The 19487-nt window shown below is 52.9% G+C and overlaps 8 protein-coding genes across 8 annotated transcripts; 5 read left to right on the top strand and 3 right to left on the bottom strand.

Annotated features, from left to right (window-relative positions):
- Positions 1 to 9: 9 nt before the first annotated feature.
- On the top strand, positions 10 to 1311 carry RPL2 (60S ribosomal protein L2; the record flags this gene model as incomplete). The annotated part of the gene is made up of 3 exons (XM_062915812.1): positions 10 to 315; positions 500 to 1126; positions 1186 to 1311. Exons 1-3 carry the CDS (start codon positions 304 to 306, stop codon positions 1309 to 1311), a joined length of 765 nt encoding a protein of 254 aa, XP_062761804.1. The 5' UTR covers positions 10 to 303.
- An 839-nt stretch (positions 1312 to 2150) lies between these two features.
- Positions 2151 to 4064, top strand: ADO1 (adenosine kinase; the record flags this gene model as incomplete). The annotated part of the gene is made up of 3 exons (XM_062915811.1): positions 2151 to 2202; positions 2383 to 3337; positions 3582 to 4064. The coding sequence occupies 3 exons, from the start codon at positions 2151 to 2153 to the stop codon at positions 3616 to 3618; spliced, it is 1044 nt and encodes a 347-aa protein (XP_062761803.1). The 3' UTR covers positions 3619 to 4064.
- QC763_708210 (uncharacterized protein) lies at positions 3398 to 8176 on the bottom strand. The gene is made up of 4 exons (XM_062915810.1): positions 7572 to 8176; positions 7383 to 7493; positions 6472 to 7334; positions 3398 to 6421 (listed from the first exon to the last, which is right to left on the bottom strand). Exons 1-4 carry the CDS (start codon positions 7643 to 7645, stop codon positions 4395 to 4397), a joined length of 3075 nt encoding a protein of 1024 aa, XP_062761802.1. The 5' UTR covers positions 7646 to 8176; the 3' UTR covers positions 3398 to 4394.
- A 139-nt stretch (positions 8177 to 8315) lies between these two features.
- QC763_708200 (uncharacterized protein) lies at positions 8316 to 9612 on the top strand. The gene is made up of 2 exons (XM_062915809.1): positions 8316 to 8859; positions 9003 to 9612. Exons 1-2 carry the CDS (start codon positions 8449 to 8451, stop codon positions 9456 to 9458), a joined length of 867 nt encoding a protein of 288 aa, XP_062761801.1. The 5' UTR covers positions 8316 to 8448; the 3' UTR covers positions 9459 to 9612.
- A 393-nt stretch (positions 9613 to 10005) lies between these two features.
- On the bottom strand, positions 10006 to 10455 carry BUD31 (Component of the SF3b subcomplex of the U2 snRNP; the record flags this gene model as incomplete). The annotated part of the gene is made up of 1 exon (XM_062915808.1): positions 10006 to 10455. The coding sequence occupies one exon, from the start codon at positions 10453 to 10455 to the stop codon at positions 10006 to 10008; it is 450 nt and encodes a 149-aa protein (XP_062761800.1).
- A 288-nt stretch (positions 10456 to 10743) lies between these two features.
- NdufA6 (ndufa6 NADH-ubiquinone oxidoreductase subunit) lies at positions 10744 to 11598 on the top strand. The gene is made up of 5 exons (XM_062915807.1): positions 10744 to 10877; positions 10937 to 10998; positions 11068 to 11214; positions 11308 to 11418; positions 11477 to 11598. Exons 1-5 carry the CDS (start codon positions 10835 to 10837, stop codon positions 11486 to 11488), a joined length of 375 nt encoding a protein of 124 aa, XP_062761799.1. The 5' UTR covers positions 10744 to 10834; the 3' UTR covers positions 11489 to 11598.
- RPC19 (RNA polymerase subunit AC19) lies at positions 11477 to 12322 on the bottom strand (the record flags this gene model as incomplete). Its single annotated transcript, XM_062915806.1, has 4 exons — positions 11477 to 11813; positions 11873 to 11949; positions 12004 to 12095; positions 12155 to 12322. The coding sequence occupies 4 exons, from the start codon at positions 12320 to 12322 to the stop codon at positions 11686 to 11688; spliced, it is 465 nt and encodes a 154-aa protein (XP_062761798.1). The 3' UTR covers positions 11477 to 11685.
- A 3137-nt stretch (positions 12323 to 15459) lies between these two features.
- QC763_708170 (uncharacterized protein) lies at positions 15460 to 18210 on the top strand (the record flags this gene model as incomplete). The annotated part of the gene is made up of 2 exons (XM_062915805.1): positions 15460 to 16907; positions 17022 to 18210. Exons 1-2 carry the CDS (start codon positions 16675 to 16677, stop codon positions 18208 to 18210), a joined length of 1422 nt encoding a protein of 473 aa, XP_062761797.1. The 5' UTR covers positions 15460 to 16674.
- Between the last annotated feature and the right edge of the window lie 1277 nt (positions 18211 to 19487).

Genomic DNA, 19487 nt, shown 5'->3' with positions numbered 1-19487 from the left:
TCGTCTGAGGTCAAAGACAGAGCTCCCGCTTGGCATAAAGAAGCCAGCTTTACGTCAGCGAACTGACAGAGTGGGTCGCCAAACTCGGCAGCTGAGTGGCTCAAGTGCTGGCAGCCACACAGCTCCCCGCGTTAGGGCACCCCACAGCCACAGCGAACCAATTGTGGCACAGGGCCAGTCCACACAGAAATTTGGCAAAAATATCGCTTCACTGATCTAGACATTCTCGAGTCGCAACCTCTGCCTTTCTCAACCACCGAGTCAACCCCGTCCCTTTCACATCACCAAGGTAGGCAGGGCAAGATGGGACGCGTCGTAAGTACTACCTCAGCTTCAATTCCAACTACTTTTCGATACACCACGAGATTCGATTCGGCACCGAGAAAGCGAGTTGTTGCGCCGACCGACCGATTAGAAAATTGATGGCGGCATCGAGAGTCGGGGAACATCTTGGGAAATTGGAAATGGCGGCTAACCGTTGCTTTTCGTTCGACTTCAGATCCGCAACCAGCGTAAGGGTCGCGGCAGTATCTTCACTGCCAACACCCGCCTGAACAAGGCCCCCGCCAAGTTCAGATCTCTCGATTTCGCCGAGCGTCATGGCTACGTTCGCGGTATCGTGAAGGAGATCATCCACGACCCCGGCCGTGGTGCTCCCCTCGCCCGCGTTCAGTTCAACTCGCCCTACAAGTTCAAGAAGGTCACCGAGACCTTCATTGCCAACGAAGGCATGTACACCGGCCAGTTCATCTACGCCGGCAAGAACGCCGCTCTTACCATCGGCAACGTCCTCCCCCTCGCTTCCGTCCCCGAGGGTACCGTCGTCTCCAACGTCGAGGAGAAGGTCGGTGACCGTGGTGCGCTCGGCCGCACCTCCGGCAACTACATCACCGTTGTCGGCCACAACCCCGATGAGGGCAAGACCCGCATCAAGCTCCCCTCCGGCGCCAAGAAGGTCGTCAGCTCCAGCGCTCGCGGCATGATCGGTATTGTTGCCGGTGGTGGCAGAACCGACAAGCCCCTTCTCAAGGCTTCTCGTGCCAAGCACAAGTTCGCTGTCAAGCGCAACAGATGGCCCAAGACTCGTGGTGTTGCCATGAACCCCGTCGACCATCCTCACGGTGGTGTAAGTGCCATTCTGACAACCCACATGGTTTGTATCGCAGAGCTGACACACTTGTACAGGGTAACCACCAGCATATCGGTAAGGCGTCTACCATTTCCAGATACGCCGCCCAGGGTCAAAAGGCGGGTCTCATTGCTGCCCGCAGAACGGGTCTGCTGCGTGGTACCCAGAAGACGAAGGAGTAAGGGGTGTTTCTCGGTTCTACATCTGGGCAAGGGGTTCAACGGATTGCATTGGTCTTTGTTGCTTTGTAGTTACGGGACTGCTGAATCGGACGGGGGACTTGCTTTTTCTGCAAGCATCATGGCCGTAAATGAAATAAAAGGATTCCCAAAAGACGGTCGGCACGAAAGCTTGTTGAAAAGTTATCTGGTCAGGGGGAAGAGGTCAGGTCAGGTCAGGTCGGCACTGCATCAGGGGAACTCGGGAATCAAGGAAACACTTCACTTCGGGGCAAACGCGAGCGGAGAGAGCCTCCTCCCTGTTCGAGCCGTGACTGGGCATTGATGTACTTGGCCGGGTGATTACCTTAGTTGCGGTGATGATACCCCCTCTATCTATTCGAGGGTGAATACGATATGAGTGAACAAAGCTCTGCCTTTTCCTCCTGACGTCAGTTGTCTTCGTGGTTGTCCTGTGCTAGTAGATGGGTGATGGATGCTAGGGACAAGCTTTGGAGAGCTTTCTCGGCCTCACAACAACCACAATGCTAAGCACCGTCATTGTCAGCCACCAGCAACCCTTCCAGAAAGTCACTTCTCCGTAACATGCACCGAATAAGATCGGCGACATATTCAGCCCTTCGGCCCTCTGCCAAGATTTCATACTCCGGGCTGACCAGGGGTTCGCGGGGATTCAGTAAAAAGTCCGATGGCGGCACCGGTTCAAACCCCACCTGTTTATTATTGCCCCGCCTTCTGGGTTGTAAAGCTGCCGTCCAACTTCTATCCAACAGAGGGGCACAAATTCTTTCCTGAACTTCCACACATCTCCTTCACCACACACACACTGCCCATACATCACAATGGCCGCCACCAAGGACTACAGACTGCTCTGCTTGGAGAACCCTCTCCTTGGTAAGGTTGCGATTTTCATTGGTGTTGTGTTTTTGAGCTCATAATTTTGGTTTGGGAGCTTCCATTCCACGGGGCCGACCTCTCCGGGGGGCAAGGGCGGTCAACCTCCCCCGCTTCTTCCGCAATATATGATATTTACAATTTATTCCCGAGTACACCTATGCTAACTAAACCCCCCAGATATCCAAGCCTTTGGCGACGAGGCCCTCCTCGAAAAATACGGCCTCAAGCCCAACGACGCCATCCTCGCCGAGGAGAAGCACCTCCCCATCTACGAGGACCTCCTCAACAACTACGACGCCAAGCTCATCGCCGGCGGCGCCGCTCAAAACACCGCCCGCGGAGCCCAGTACATCCTCGCGCCCAACTCTGTCGTCTACCTCGGCGGCGCCGGCGACGACAAGTACGCCGCCATCCTCCGCGATGCCGTCAAGCAGGTCGGCCTCCGGGTTGAGTACCGCGTAGACCCCAAGATCCCCACCGGCCGCTGCGGCGTCGTCATCACGGGCCACAACCGCTCCATGGTCACCGAGCTCGGCGCCGCCAACCACTACGACCTCGAGCACCTCAAGCGTCCAGACATCTGGGCTCTCGTCGAGAACGCAGAGGCTTACTACGTCGGCGGATACCACTTCACCGTCTGCCCCCCCGCGATCCAGGAGCTGGCCAAGCAGGCGGCCGAGAAGAACAAGCCGTTCATCTTGAGCTTGTCCGCCCCGTTCATCTGCCAGTTCTTCAAGGAGCCGCTTGATGCCTCAGCGCCGTATTGGGATTATGTCATTGGTAATGAGGGCGAGGCGGCTGCGTACTCTGAGAGCCATGGGCTTGGTTTGACGGATGTCAAGGAGATCGCCAAGGCGCTCGCCAACCTGCCCAAGATCAACACCCAGCGGAAGCGTGTGGCTATCATCACTCAAGGTACCGAGCCTACCGTTGTTGCCATTCAGGGTGAGGATGAGGTCAAGGAGTACCCTGTTCACGAGCTCGCCAAGGAGCTCATCAACGACACCAACGGTGCTGGTGATGCTTTTGCTGGCGGTTTCTGCGCTGGCATTGTTGATGGTCACCCCCTTGAGGAGGCTGTCAACATGGGCCAGTGGTTGGCTCGTCTGAGCATTCAGGAGTTGGGTCCTTCGTAAGTTGTTCCCCCTCTTTCCCTTACTCACATGTCGCACAACCCACACAAAGGAAAAGCACACACAAAAGTTCGGTTGATCAGTCTGTGTTATTTTTGCGAGCACAAAAGCAAAAGCGCAACGACTACTACTGCTGCTACTGAAGAATACTTTCCGCTGCCCCTTATTCCCCTAGCCCTACTTTCTCCAAACCAAATCCTCCTCACTCAAAAGAATGACCTCGAGCTAACTCCCCCCTCCCAGTTACCCCTTCCCCAAGCAGACCTACTCCCGCCAGTAGATCACTCAATGAATGAACTCTTTTTTCTATTCCTTTGCTTTTTCTTGTAGGGCGTTGGAGGGGTCAAATCGCATCGGGAAAAGTGTGAAAAAGGTAGAGGAGTCAGTCTATCTGGGTTTCAACAACGGGAGGCAAGTCAGGTTGCTGTGTGTTGTGTGTGTGTGAGCGAAATGTTTGGTTTTTTTTTTTTTTTTTTTTTTTTTTTTTTTTTCATTTTCTTCTCTTTTTTTTTCCTGTCATGCGTTTGGGAGAAAATCAACTTTTTCCCTTGTCTCCCTCCAGGCATCATCATATTGAGCATTATGAGAAAGGTTTCGGGGGGTGGATAGATTTGGTAGAATAGGTAGACCGTTCCAGGTCAGGGGTGAAGACCACAGGGCCAAAGGGCGAAGGCCAATAAATATATTGTGGCGAATAGCATGGCGTCAACCTGCCATGTTGAGCAATCTGTCAAATCCCCTTTCTTGATCGCTGTGATGCCGTGATAAAATGGTTGTGGTCGGTGGCGGTGGTGGCGATAGGGCTTCCCAAGTTCTGCGAGGTTGACCAAAGGCAAGGATGTATGCAAAGTTGAGATCATCGCGGCCAATCGCTTGTTGTGGCCGAAGAACTCGAAGACGAACAAGTCGATTCGGATTCCAAACTGGCTGGCAAAGGTATGCCCCGCTCGTTAAAGGATGCCCGGATAGTCCTCCTAACAAGGACAAGAGGGTGACCTGGTTGGTTGACAAACAGCCGTACAAAAAATGTGAGTCGAATCCATTGGACATCATTTCTCAGCGCTTAGGAAGGTTTTCCGCTTTGCGCGTAGCCTGCTGCTGCTGCTGCTGGTTACCCAGCTGCGAAGCAAACGCACCACCATACATCTGGTTCTGAAGCCCCGGTGGCAGAGTCTGCGAGGGCTTGGAAGCCGTGTTGAACCCGTTCCAGTTGTTCTCAGCGTTGACATTGCCTCTCATCATCGCCAGCATCTGCTGCTGCTGGGCGGTGATGGCGTCCTGGTACCCATAAGTCTGATGACCATGGCCATGCGCGCCGGGAGAGGTGGTGTAAACCGAGTCTGCCAGAGCCGCAACAGCATTGCCACCAAACCCAGGAGGCGGGTTGATATGGCCGCTGTCCGCACCATTTGGATAGGCATGGAGAGGGTTGCCGGAGAGAGGTGAGCGAGCTGCCGTGTTGCTTTGCTGGTAACCAAGTCCAGAAGTTCTCATTGGCAAGCCCATAGGGCTGTTGACTGAAGGGAGGCTGGACGGGTTGGCAGAGAAGTTGTGCGATCCAGAGAAGGGCGAGCTAGACGGACCCCAAATGTTCTGCTGTGAAAGAGGATTCGAAGCAGTCCTACCCTGGGAAGCCATGCTGTTTCCAGTTTGCTGCCAGGGGTCACGGCTATAGCCTTGAAGCTGGTTTACACGGTCCCTGGAGAACGAGCCTGAAGCAGAAGAGCGGTGTTGATGGTGCGCCAGTGGATTGTTAAAACCGTGGCTGCCGGCAAGATGGGCTGGACTGCCTTGGCTGGCCGGTCTTGAAGACATGGCGGTGTCCCAGCCATTCGATCCTACATTCCTTCCACCATTCTTCTGAGCTGGCCCACCAGCCCCCGAGTCCAAAAAGTAAGACCATGGCAACGTGGGAAAGGTCTTGCCCGTGGCAGAACCTGGGTTTGGACCAGGGCTCGATGAAGCGGCACCGAAGACCTCATTGGCCGTGGAGGAACCCATACCGTAGGAGGTGCTGTCCTCGGGGTCCAGTCGAGTTGGCGTTTCGGGCTTCTGGGCAGAGCGAGTCTCCGGCGGGCTAAGGAAATCATTAAGGATGTTGAAGATCTGATTCTCAATAGGAAGGAAGTCTGAGTTCTGCGCTGGCTGGCTGGCCCGGATGGCCTCAGCGGAGTGAGAGGTACTCTCGCTTTGCGCTACGGGCTGAGCGTTTCTCTTGCTTGTAGAGTGCTTGGCAATGACACTGGCGCGGCGCAATCGCTCTCCATAGAACTCTTGGTCTTCCGAGAGTTCAACAGAGTCTGACGGGCTTGGGACTGCTACTACTTCCGCAGGTACATGAGCCGGCGTGGCAACGGCTGCAGGAGGCGCAGGGGCTGCGGTGGTTGTAGGAGCAGAAGAGGCCGGTTGCGGGCTCTGGACGCTTGGCGGTAAGTGTTTGGGACCTTCGTGGTACACGACGGTCGCATATCCCTCCGCATCCTTGGAAGAGGCCGTAGCAGTGACGAGCGGAAACGGGGATCCCGGAGTTGCCAACTCGAAAGCACAGAGCGCAATGTGCAGCATCCTGCTCCAAGTAATGTCGTCGTTTGAGTACTCATCCTCAGGGGACTCATCCCGTCGCGGCTTGGGTTGCTTGCTAAACGGGTCGCAATAGAGCTGACAGCCCTTCAACTCTGTGCCGTTGAGGCAGTTCACACCGAGTGTGAGCTCGTCTTCGGCAAAACGCCACGGAACAATCTTTCCAGGCTGTTGAGCGGTTGCTACGAACTCCAGGAGGAGACCCAGGGCCATGCTGAGCATCTTGCACATGTCGCCAAATTGAGGCTCCAAGTGCTCCTGGTACTGCTTCAGTTCAGTGCTGTAAAAGCATAGCCAAGCCATGTACACGCGCAGGAAAGGCAAGACGCGGGCGAAGACGGGCGTGAACTTGCCCTGTTCTTGCACTGGAGTGGTCTCCACTGGTTGACGTTTGACCAGCTCGTTAAGCTCGTCTCGGAGCAGCTTTGAGATGGTGTGGATAGTGCGAATGTTGAGAAGGAGCAGATATTGGCATGAGCGAGATCTCTCCTCAGTCCATTTGTCTATTACAGTTAGTTGTGTCCTCTTTGGGGGGTATAAGTAACAATCTTACCCTGAACCTTCTGTGCGCAAGCGGCATAGCTTGTGATGTTGATCAGAATGATTTTGAGCAAATCTTGGTCCGATTTGAAAAGTGTGCCTGATTTCATGGCGACGGCCAGACGATGGTCAACTTCATTCTCGAGTTCCTTACGCTCAGAGAATTCTCTGCCCTGGTAGTAGAAGGCCTGAAGCTTCAGAAACCACGTGATGAAGACCTGTCTGGCATCCCCGCCTCTCTTCTTCTGGATGTCGCGGAACTCTCGCTCAAGGTTCGGCGCAGCATTTGGATGCGGCTTGTCACAGACCATTGCGCGGTACATGTGATAAACGATGTGCAAGTGATCGTCAACTTCGGCGTAGATGACGCCGCACTGGTGGTGGCCATAGCCTGACTCTGGGGCCAGGTCGTTCGCGAGAAAGTAGTACGACAGCGCATTATCCCAGTTGCGGTCCTTGTTGCGAAGAAGAGTGCGATATCGAGCAAGGTCTCCCAGGTAGATGAGCGTCTTGTGGCACGAGTCCCTGACAATCTCATCCAGTCTATGAGCAGCAGCGTCAACCGTGTGGGCCTTTGGGACAGACATCTCGATGCCAATAACGCGCGCTATGCGTTGAAGATCCTTGATGTTGTACCGAGCGCACACTCTCTGCAGCCAACCCTTGTAGAAGGACTGCGCAGTCTTCAAATAGGCGGCGTATAACCGCTCAACTCTACGTCGAAGTACGGCATTGTCGTTGCCGTTCAACCTACCAAGCACCTTTCGGTAGGCCTTGGTGATCAATGTGTGAACTTGCCAAAGAGTGTCCTCGACGTGCTTCTCCTTGGTAACTCGGAAGTCGGGCCAGATGACCTCGACACAGGCAAGGCGATAACTGAAGAAATTAGCCAGGAGCGAGTACAAAAGTCAATTTTTGACTCACTGCTCCATCAACTTCTCGACTTTCTCGAAGCGAGCCACCTCGTTGGCAGCTTCTCTACCCTGTACCTGCTCCAGTTCCTTGACAATCGTACCACGGAGTTTCTGCGCAGCCCTAGTTTTCCATGTTAGCAAGCCAAGGCCCTCGCACCAAAGTCAAACCCATGTCTCCTCCGGCGGCTGTGCGACTTACTTCCAGACCTCATCAATCTCGGGTATCTTGGCCGTGGTGGTGCCCACAGTGATCGCAGCAGCCGGCGTGGCCATGGTTGCGCAAGTTTGTTGTGCGGTGTCGGGATCTTGGGATGGTCGCAACGATGGCTCTATCGCGGGGTATGGTGTGAGAAAAGTTTGCGGCGAAAAGGCCGGGTTTCGGGTTTGTAAAAGAGCTCGCGCTCAAGGGCGATGCTCATGCGTGGTGTTGGGAGAGCCGAACCTCTGCGACCGATCCATAACTTGTCTGGCTCTGTCTGGCGGGTCTGCGAGGAGGGGTGCTGCGGCTTGCGGCTGGCAGAGTGACAGCAGGTGACGAGCACATTGGAGATGGGGGGAAAACGACGGAATATGATGACTGCCACTCGGTGGCGCCAGTCTAGTTTTGTGCGGGAAGGCAAGGGCAACAAGTTTGGAACCTCAAACGTTTGTTGAGATTTTCGGAGTTGCGCAGGGGAAACGCAAAAAATAAAGTCGAGAAAACGAAGGGATTCACAGACGACCCGCCAACGTCTCTGCCCACTCGTGATTTGACGTTGGACAAGCTGACAAGCACAACACCCATGCCGCTCAAGAAGAAACGGATCATTGCTTCAAAAAACATAGCCAGCCAATCACCAACACGGAATCAGCCAGGCGCGCTGTGTTGGTCCACTTGCCAATCGCCCATTCCACGCCGCTCGGACCCCAAAAAGATCCGTGCCAGCCTAAGCTTTATCGACATCGTCATTCGGCGAGGGATTCATGATGCTTCTTCCCATAAAAGTATCTAGGTATCAATCAACACGGCTTGCTTGCAAAGAAGTCCTGACAGTCATCAGTACAAACCAACTAGATTGTCGGCTGCATCAAACACAATGGGAAAACGCGCACGGGAATATGACGAGGCATCCGCAGATCCGGGCTCAGCCTTCACTACTGTCCTCCTCCGCATCAGCAACGGATCCGAACCTCTAACCAAAGTCCCCGCTACTTCCGAACCAGATCCCACAGCCACCCAAGTCCCAGCAGCCAAAATCACCGAGTTGGATCCTTCCCTCATCACCACCACCAAGACCAACAATCCCATGCCCTGCTCCCTCCCACCGCACAAAGAACCAATCACCTTCTCATCCTACCAAGAATACGAATCTCACTACCGCAACGAGCACACCAACCGCTGCCTCGAATGCCGCAAAAACTTTCCTTCTTCCCATCTCCTCAGCTTGCACATCAGTGAAAATCACGATGCCTTCATCCAAGTCAAGCGAGACAAGGGAGAGCGCACAGTAAGTCCCCATGCTCGCCCCTTACCAAACACCCAGATATCCCAATTCATTAACCCCAATTCTCCTCATCTCAGCCGATCACTTCTCATACAAGGTTTGTGTCAACTGTCTAACCATTTGTTTCGTTAACTCCACTCGTGTAGTACACCTGTTTCGTTGAAACCTGTGATAAAGTCTGTATGACGCCACAAAAGAGGCAGATGCACCTCATCGCCAAGCACATGTACCCCAAGAACTTCTTCTTTGGGGTCACGCGGTATGGTATTGATGGGCGACGGTCGCTGCTGCTTGATGAGAACAAGAAGGGCAGTGATAAGAAAACCGACAGCAACGGCAATAGGAGGCCGAGTCTTGCGCCTGTCTCTTCAGAATCTCAACAGCAGCACAGCCAAGACAGCACGCCACCTGTCAACACAGAAAAGCCAGTGTCAGCAGCCGCCAAACCCGAGGATAACGAGATGCAAGTTGAACCTGCTAGTTCTGAGCGCAAGCCTGATGTGGAAATGGATGACATCTCGACTGCCATGTCGGCTCTCCAGTTCGTGCCAAGAGGCGTACGATTTGGCCGTGGCAAAAGGGCCGGTTTCGCGAAACGATAGTATTTACTATACTCCAAGTTGGACACTGTTTCAGCATAATAACACAAAGGCAGGTTGGAGGAGGTTACACCGTCACATATCCAATGGGATCAAGTATGATAAACAAGAGACTCACAGAGAGATGAATATTGTACACAGTTAATCGAGATTCTCATTATATTCATGATATAAACAACCCAGTGATCGCCTCTATGATGCTATGATGTTTCCTGCCTGATATGTGAGCTTCCAACACCCTAGCATCAAACGAAACGCACTGTACATGTGGGGGTGCCTTACAGTCTCAAATCCCTTTCCAAAAACGCCCAGAATGATGTCGCTATGTGTGCGATAGGAACCTTATTAGTATCCCCGTCTCTAGAAAACCGCTATATCTTCCCCGCTGAATGCTTTCTATCGTTACGTCGGCCTGATCTCTGGTCTCCATCCGCAGTTTGATCTGCTCTTATCTCCTTCCATTATTAGCCTTTTCCATTCTCCCACTGATATCCTCCTCCTGTTTTTTTCCCCCCCTTCATCACTCCCTCGCCCGTCCCTTTTCCCGCTTTCAGTCAGTAGAAGCACAACCCCTACACCCACAACTAACGCACTGCACCTCCCTATCCTCCCCCTTCATCTGCGCCCTCGGCACCCTGCACACGCAGGTAGAGTTAAAATTTGTCTCCTTTGTCTGGATGCACCTCAGGCAGCACAGCTTCTCGTACCCCTGCTTCTTCCACTTTGCGATGAGCGCCGCGTCGGCGTAGCCGTTTTTGAGGAGCCAGTCGTAGAGCTGCTTGGATATCGCCTCCTTTTCGTAGTAGAGCTCGTAGATATAGCGGGAGCGCTGGTGAGAGATTTGGAAGATGGGCCATTGGGCTTGGTGCTTGGGGATATTGTCCGAGGGGGCGTTTTGGGCGTCTTTCATCTTGTTGGAGAAGATTAGGAGGTCTTCTTCTATGTCGGAGAAGCCGTCGGGGGGGGGCTTGCGTTTGGAGGAGGGGCGGATGGGGGGCATTTTTTGGAAGGTAGGGGGTGGTGTGAAGGTTGGATTTGGGGCGGTGTTGTATAGTGTGAAACTATCGAAGATCGCAAAAAAGTCGTGATGTTTTATTCGTGATGTTTAGGTTGAGGAGTGTAATAGTTGATGGTGGGGCGAAATGCTGGAAAGTTGTCAGTCGCGAAGCTGAGAAGGCTGCTTGATATAGTAAATGACTAAGCAAGCCACCTTTGACGCAGTGGGGTTCTCTCAGCAGCAGGGCGTTAAAGTGAGCGAACGAGGTGGTCAAAGCTTCCGCAGCGAGCGAGCGCTGCCGCCAATCCAAGGTGGGAGAGCAGCAACGTCAAAGAAACCCCCCGATTCAGAACCGTAACAAACGACGACGAACTCGGGCGCCATGGCCATCTCACCTACCCAATTCGCTGTTACCACGCGGCAATGTAAGTCTTCTACTTTCAAGATCGTTCGAGAAAAAACAGCGGACTGACAAACGGAACAGCGGCCAATTGGGCCGACGCGAGAAGCAGAGTGCTTACAGCCTATCGGGCATGGATTCGGGCGGTACGTCCAAGGCAGAGGGATGTTGTTGTAGAGCAAGGGGCAATTGCTGACTGTGGTGGACTTCTCCAGGCGCCTGAGATCCAGACCATGTACTCGATCCCCCAACCCGTCTCCGCCATCCGCACCCGCATCAGACAGGAGTTCGAGCGTCACAGATTCGTCAACAAGCTCCCCGTTGTCGATATGCTCCTTTTGCAGAACAATGCCGACTACCAAGTAAGCGGAACAATACATGGGACTTTTGGGTGAAGGGTGGAAGTGGGAGGGGCTGTGGTATGGGGGGACTACAGCTGACATTTGGTCTTGCAGGAAACCATGAACTTCTGGCGTCAAACCACACACTTGATGAACTACTTCAAGGAGGAAAACTTCAGAGGCGAGAAGATCCTACCCTCAAACTTCGTTTCCGGTTTCCTGGAGGTAAGCTTTTTTATACTCTCACACCGATACTTCCACTCATGCTCACAGTTGTATAAAGGGCCGCAACTAGAATGGGTGCCTATCACACCCTCTGTTTTTGATGTATATAAAGAGCAATGCCGCAATTCCTTAAAAAACAAGCAGCTGTTTTTGCACATCCGCCCATGATAAAGTGTCCCCTCTACCTATGCATGTCCCAGCCCAGAGCACGCCTAAAACGCCAGTAGCCTAGTTTATCCTTTGTACAGAAAATCAAGCAGAATGAAGCTATGCAGTAGCGGCCTTCTTCTTCTCAAAGTCGTCTGCCGCCGCCACAAACTTGTCAGTGACGACGTCGCAGAGCTCCTGAATGTCCCGGAGGCCCTTCTCAAGAGCTTCGATTGCGGTCGTTCCTTCTGATGGTGGTATCAGCATCCTAATTCTGAAAAGAAATGCAAAACGTGATAAAACTAACCGAAAGTTTGGATTCTGACGTTCATCTTAGCTTCTGAGGGATGAGGGATGGCATAAGCACAGAATTCAACCTCGGGACTACAGTTTGTGTTAGTAGAATTTCATAAAGTCCAGCTTAGGAGCTCAACACACTTTCTCATGATGACATATCTGAGAGCATTGCCGAGTGTGTGACCCTCATTGGAAAACTCGAACGAGGCAGCAGTTTCCGTTGACCCAGGAAGCTATGATTGAAACTTATTAGTTTTAAAAGTTTTGAGCAAAACTTGAGAACTCGACATACCAGTTTCACCCTCTGAACCTCCTCCTCCTCCTCCTCCTCCTCATAATCCTCCTCCTCCTCTACGTCCTCGCCCGCATCATCGACCATAGTATCATCCTTAACCTCAGGCTGGTGAGAGGTGGGCGCATCGTCCATGGCGATGTCCTCCGAGTCAGGTCTGGCAGCCATTTTGAGTTATGATGTCGATTTGCCTCTTTAGATTTGGCTTATTCGAATTCTCTGTATTGTACAAGGCTGAGGTGGAAGGTTCCGTCGTCAATATGAAAGTGAGTTCTTGATATTCAGATTCGGAAAATTTTATTGGGCGCTGGAAATTTTTGGAGAGAGCTTGTGACAGGGGCAGGAAAAGGCGTCCCCGCCACCCGTCCCCCGCCAAACTTGGAATTCACTTCTCCCCACCACACTCAAATCCAACGACACTCATTGTGATGCTCAGCCTTGTTTTGTTGGATTACAGCCTTTCGGTCTTGAAAAGTTCTCGCAATTGCTCTTTCCCGTACTTGACTATTACTTCAACTTTAATTTCGCATTTTCAACGGCTGAAATCTCGGAGGAATTTTTAACAAAATGTTCATGAGCAAGGCGATCAAACAGCCACTTCACAGTGGCGGACAATCACACCTCAAAATTCTGTGCATATGACCCAGTCTTTAACCTTTTTCGCGGAATCATTGTATCATTCGACTCGGCCATAGCACTTGGACTTACGAAGGGTTAGAAAGGGATACGCCACCTCTACCTTGACAGCGGCTGCCCCGAACCAACAGGAAGACGACCCATTCCAACGGTATTCCTTTATGCCCTCCTCATTGGGCGCTCGGAGTGAGCATCGCGTTAGCAAAGGGGGGGCTCTTCACGCATGCCACCCTCCCGAGGTTCTTCTTTGCATCCAAGTATTCCAGAATGCGGGTGGTAAGGTTGCAGTGGAAAGGCAGGAGGCGCTCGACTCGACACCTCACAGGTAGTTGGGCTCGAAAGAAAAGACACAGAAGATGGCTTCGTTGCCGAGAGGCTCGGATAGCAGCATGATCTCCTGACGAGCGAGGGCCTGCTGTGACCTACTCGTGTCTGCATCTCGGCGAGTCTCTCTGTGTGGGACAAGCTGAACGGTTAATTGGAAGGGTTTATAGTGTTCGGTTCTTCAGACGTCGTTCGTATGAGGCAGGAAGAAAACAGCCGTTCAAGGGGGTGTTGGTGAACCACCCCCATGTGACGCTGTTGTGTTTTCTTTTCCCTCGTCGACAGTGTCCCCTGGACCGGGTCGGATCGGGTCATCAGGATGTTGGGGTAGCCGAGAAGGCCGGAACAGACGATCCTAGGATTCCGGGGTTAGCACCGTCTCATGCGGCCGGCACATAGATGAAACACGGCTATCGCATGCAGCTCATCCAACACCAAACGATAGACGAGAACAACAAGAGAAGAAAAACGTCGCCACAGCGAGGTTGAGGCTTTTTTCACCAGCTTCGTATGGACAGTTCACAATCTTTCTCACCACCGCCCAATCCTCCGAGTTTGTGGTGTTTGTCTCAGGGGAGCCAACCGCCATATTCGGCAAGGCTGTTGATTGGTCAAGGTGTTGGACAAGAGGAGAAACATCTTGTGTACGGAGTACAACTTCGACCAGCGGTGGCCTATGGATTTGGGACAGACAGCCCCGTCGGCCTCCCCTATCAACGCCAAAAGAGCCTGTCAAAAGTCGATTTTATGATCGAGGTCCGAGTCCTGTCGTTTATCCCCCGCTTGTCTGTGCGGTACAGCCTTGGCGAGCACAGACTAGATAATTCCCACAGACAGGCTTGCGACGGCGGCAGTCGCACAGAAATCCCGTCGAGGTACAATTTCTCCCCAAAGGAAGACAAGGGCAGCAAACACGAACGGTAGATGGCAGCTCGCAGCGGGAGAGCGGGATGTCGCGGAGGCGACTTTAAGGAAATCTCATCGCGGCTTTGAAGGAGAGATGGTGTTGGCGGCACAGTTGTCTCGTACCTTGCACAACACAGTGTGGACGATCATGGACGAAAAAACCCACACAACCCACCCACAAGGCTCACCAACTTCAGGGGTCCCCACCAGAACGCAGATGTCGCAGCTTGGGTGGAGCGCTGGTGAGGTTCAATAGACCACCGTCTTGCTGCTGCTGTTGCAGCCGCCAAACAAATACCCAGCCAGACCCAACATCTGGTTTGTGATGGTGTCCGGAATGTGTGATGTGCTGACCTGATTTAGAAGAGTCTCAAGCACCAAGGAAACGAATGCGGTCTCATCCCTCTTTCCAACCTCTCATATTCTCACGCTAACTTTGTAGAGTTGCATCTTTTATAAGCATCACCTGGTCCAATATCTCTGAAGCAGGCGATGGGCTCTTCCGGATATCTGGCCGCCTCTGAACTGACATCCCACCATCAGTCGGCGGCCTTTGTTCCGCGCAGCAGCCATGTGGGAGAGATCCGAAGTCATCCTTTCTATGGTTCCCGGAGCGGGAGAAAGATTACGCTAGTATACCTCACTATAGCCCACGATATCACACTCTCACATACTCTGTAGAGGCCCCTTGTCTCAGTTGGTTTGGAAAAAAAAAAAAAAAAGTCTTCAGAGAGTCCTTGATTGGGAAGAGACGTGAGACCCAATCAAAGCCCAAAGTCATGAGGCAGTTTGTCCTCTACTAGGCTGCTGCAACATGAGGGATCCTGATGAGCAGAGAGGCGATCTTTTGAAGCTATTTCTATCGTGTTTGTTGATGATCATGGACCGCACCTACAGGGCCTAGAGATGCAGCGCTACGGGGAAAAAAGACGGGAGGACGTTGCTCTCGGTTGATAAAGCTGCGCCCCTCCTTGCAGCACAGACGAGTTTCAGGCGACACTGTCATGGCTGCTGGGAAATCTGACAGGGGTCCAAAGAGGAAACAGTGGACTCCGTGTTTCTGCCAATAACGAGTGCCTCCACTTTCAATCCAAAACAACCTCAGAGCTTTTTAATGAAAAACAAAAACTCGTACTGTCCGAGGGACTTATTGCGGGCCCACGGGAGAGTGAACACATGAGTCAAACGTAGAAGATAGGGAAACTCCAGACGGGCCTTTTACTTTTTGACCTCTCTTCAGCAGGTTTTTTTTGATACGGGACAGGGCTAGTTTTTCGGGGGCACTTCCCAGTCGATCAGATTCAGACCAAGCCCCGCCCCTCGCCAACAAGGGCCTCCACTTGGTACTCCACGACGTCGAATCTCAAACACTAGAGCCACTGACGGTCATCGTCCATCAGAGCTCGCTCTGGCTGACCACCTGTGACCAAGGGAGTAGCCACAGACCTCACACACAACTTGCATCACCGTGTCTGCATCGTCTCCTTTAATACCAGAGGCCCCCCGGTTCACGCTTATACGACTGGCAGAACTGGCCCTTTTACCTGCGTAGTGTAGCTCCGGCCATGCGAGTTGTGTTCCCCTAAAAAGAATCCCGCCGCCGTCTCACAGACAGCCCCTCATCCTTTTTCCATCCCATCATCATCCCTCCCCCCTTCCCCCGCGCCAGAAACTAGAAACAGTACCCCTCCCCCTTATTATTATTTCACACACATTCCCTCTCTCCTCTCTCTCTCTCTTTCTTCTCGTCTCCGGAACAAAATAACCCTCGATCGCACTTTGTTTTGCTCGAGTCTTTTTTCTGTTTTTTTCTTCTTGTTTTTCATACTCTTGCTACCGCACTCTTGGCCTCCTCAGTTGTGGCGTGTAGGTGTAATACCATCCAAACCATCCCCGGTCACTCCGTCATCCAACACAGCACCACCGAATCCCCCGTGCCCGCTTCTCTGCGGCACAATAATTTAGTCTTGTTGGTCATCTATATATCGGCCGACTCCCCCAAAGGAACAAGGAAGACGGGACGAAGCAAGAGATTAAGCAGGTGGAATAGTTGGAATTGGAACTGGAATTGGAATTAGAGAAGAACAGGAACGACTATCTACGTCCGGCCCGAAACAATCCAACGAATCCCAGCAAAGGTCCAATCCAGCGCAAGCGCCCGTCAAAAAGTCTTGGGTGGTGGTGTCGTCTTTCCCTTTTACGACGTGCATTGCCAAAAAAAGGAAGGTGCAGCAACTGCAGCATTTGGTTGCAGCAATACGCCGACGCACAGCACCTACCAGCACAGCACAGCACACATTGCACAGCACAGCACAAGCACAGCGCAACGCAGTCGGAGAGGGAGAAAGAAGCGCCCGGTTTTCTTCTGGCCGACACAATTAATCCAAGAAAAAGGAGACAGAGTACCGAGTATCCAATTTGTGGTCTCGACTCGACTCGACTACCAGACTCGACGCCTCTTTCCCGCTGCACTTCCTCGCTTCAACCCATTCATCCATCCACGCACTCTCGATTCGGATCGCCCTCTCTCTCTCTCTCTCCCCCCGGTTAGGCCCTGCCCCCCAATTTTCGGGGAAATCTGAGTGATCGGTTTTTCCAAACCCGCTTCCAAATCCTCGAATTGCCTGCAACGCGCCACCGCTACACAACTCATCATGAGCACCGCAGTCGCAATGGCCCCTTCACCGGCTCCTCACGACAGGCCTTCTTTTGGCAACGACATCACCACATCTCCCAGCGCCCAGAGGCCAACACAGTCGATTCCTCCTCCTCCACCCATGTCCGCAAACCCGAACGCGCCAGCGCCAGCGCCAGCACGCACTGGTAGCGGCAGCCCAAAGGGTGTAGGTGCCGCTCCCACCGCTCACAAGTCCTCTCCACCCAGCGCGTAAGTTTTGCTCTCCAACCCCCCTTTCCAGCTGCTGCGCTGCGCCCATCAGCCCTGGGTCTGTTGTTTCATTTGGGGCAACGTTACTAATCCGTCCCGTCGCACCACGCACAGATCTCGAAGCAGAGAAGGCCCCAAAATCATCGTCAAGAAGGAGCCTGGATCGCCCGATTTGCCCACAGCCCGTCACCGGCCGAGGAAGCTCGATCTCTCCAAGAACACGACAAACATTGTCTCACCCGCCACAGGACGGCCCCTGACTGCCAGAGACGGCCTGGGCATCCAGGAAGTTGGTCTGGCCTGCCTGTCACCCGGCTTCGTAACCCAGGACCCAGTCATGAAGGAGCAGCTGCAGCGCAGCATGAGCGTCAGGGAACACCAGAGGCAGATTATCGAGCAGAGGTTACAGCAGCAGTCGGCCAAGGGCGACGGTCCCGCCGACAAGGACGGAGGCCAATTTACCGCAAAGACACCTGGTTTTGCCCGCAAGCGTGGGCCTCCGCCAGGTCTGAGCATCGTTGCGCCGTCGCACGAGCAGTTTGCGAACGAGCGCGTGATCCAATCCGCGCCACTGGGCCAGACCTTCACAGGGAGACACAACCCGCACCCGCTAACGCGACACATCACCAACCAGCCCTCGAACCTGGCCAGGAACTCGCACATTCACCACGTCCCAGCCCAGCAAACGAACAATCGCCTCCCGCCCATCGCCGACGTTTTTGGACAGAACCTTTCCGGACACCCAGAATCCAGCGGCCACGCGCTCTTTGCCAACCAGAACCGCGCCCCTCTTGCGTCGCCGCACCACCCGCCACCTCAGCAGCAGCAAGCGTCCACCCCAGGCCGGCCGAGGGAGTACAAGTCGGCCGAGGAAGCCCAGGTGGAACTGGCAGGCGGCAGACCGGAACTTTTACCCAAGTTAGTACACTACGCAGGCAACCAGCAGCAACCCCCAACACCACCGTCCCCGCACCCATACCCGCAGCAGCAGCAACAGCAGCAACAACACTCGCGAGACTCGAGATATGACGGGATACCGCAGTATGCTGACGCGAGCCGGAACATCAGCAGCAACAATGTCGTCCCGAGCCACGCGCCGCCCGTCAAGAGAAGCCGGGCCGAGTACGAGGACGGCAGCCCGCCGCTGGGGGGGAACGGGAGCAGACCTGCGCCGCACGCGCCGGGGTCGAGTAGGAGGACGGGGCCGTTTGAGGAGGGGAGGGACTCGCCTGACACGCAGAGGGCGAAGAGGGAAGAGTTTTTGAAGCTGTGTGAGAGAGCTTGGGATTTGTTTCACTCATGAGGCTCTGGTGGGGGAGATTTATTTTGTTGTGATGTGATTATTACTACTACTACTACTACTACTACTACTACTACTACTACTACTCCTACTACTACTACTACACTACTACCTCTTTACGATTCGATATTTTTGGATTTTGATACATCTGGGCTGGTGGGGCTGGTTTTTGGGGTTTGGAGCTTGGGGTTTTTGGGGTTTATTTTCGAGGGGATGGAAGGGGAAATTTGTTTGATTATGTGGAGGAGAAAGGGGGGTGGTGGAAGAGGAGGAGGAGGAAGAGGAAATAAAACAACTGGGATGGTTGGAGGGATGGAATGGATTGGTATGAAATGGGATAGGATATTTCGAGGGGGTGCTGCTGGCTGGCGTATTTTTTTGAGGGAAGGGGGGGTTATTCTGGTTTATTTATTTACCTATTGGGGTGGTTTCTCTACTATGCACGCAGACAACTGAATGTTGAGGTTCTTTCTGTTAACTTTTGTTGTGCGAAAAACGATTTCGATGTGAGGTTTGAAAATGGAATACTTTTTGTTGATATTTTAGGCAGTTGCCGGTTTTTGCTTTTGTGCTTTGCCAGTGGTCTTTACTTGAACGCGCACTGTACTGGTCAAGAAGGGATTTGCTGAGTTTGATTATATTTACTTGTCTGAGGGCATTGGACAATTGCTCTGTTCTCCCAGTGAGGAGGTTGAGGTTCAGGGGTATTAGGGGGGCTTAATAATGTTGATATGAAAGAACCTATGGGTTTTAAGGGGCTGTCTGTGTGTGTGTGTGTGTGTGTGTGTGTGTGTGTGTGTGTGTGTGTGTGTGTGTGTGTGTGTGTGTGTGTGTGTGTACACAGAGGAGAGATATATGTACAGTTAACACTACCTACCTGCTGCCTCGTGGAATACTGTCGACTATTCATCTAGTAAGGTATCTAATAGAAGTGAAATATTTACCGGCTGTGCTTGTCTGCTGTTGCTGTCTTTCTAGACGCTTTTGTGTATTTTGCTTGTGGTATAATCTTATCCTTGAAATATGCAAGCAAGTGTTTCTTCTCATCTTCCTCAGCGCAGGAGCATGGAGAGTTGGTCCATGGTTCGGCGGGAAGTGTATGTTGAAGAGATGCCATACTGATACACGACGATGAAGGGAGGGTGGACACGCTTGAGTAGGTACCAAGAGATGATGTTCCACGTAGTATTACGGAAGGACAAAAAAACGGATGTGAAATCGGGTCGGCTGTCTACATTAAGTACACGAGCTTGTACGACTCCCCCAAGAAAGGTTTGTGC

This window comes from Podospora pseudopauciseta, assembly GCF_035222475.1.
Source record: "Podospora pseudopauciseta strain CBS 411.78 chromosome 7 map unlocalized CBS411.78m_7, whole genome shotgun sequence".
Classification (NCBI taxonomy): domain Eukaryota; kingdom Fungi; phylum Ascomycota; class Sordariomycetes; order Sordariales; family Podosporaceae; genus Podospora; species Podospora pseudopauciseta.
This window is presented reverse-complemented; position numbering and strand designations above follow the sequence as displayed.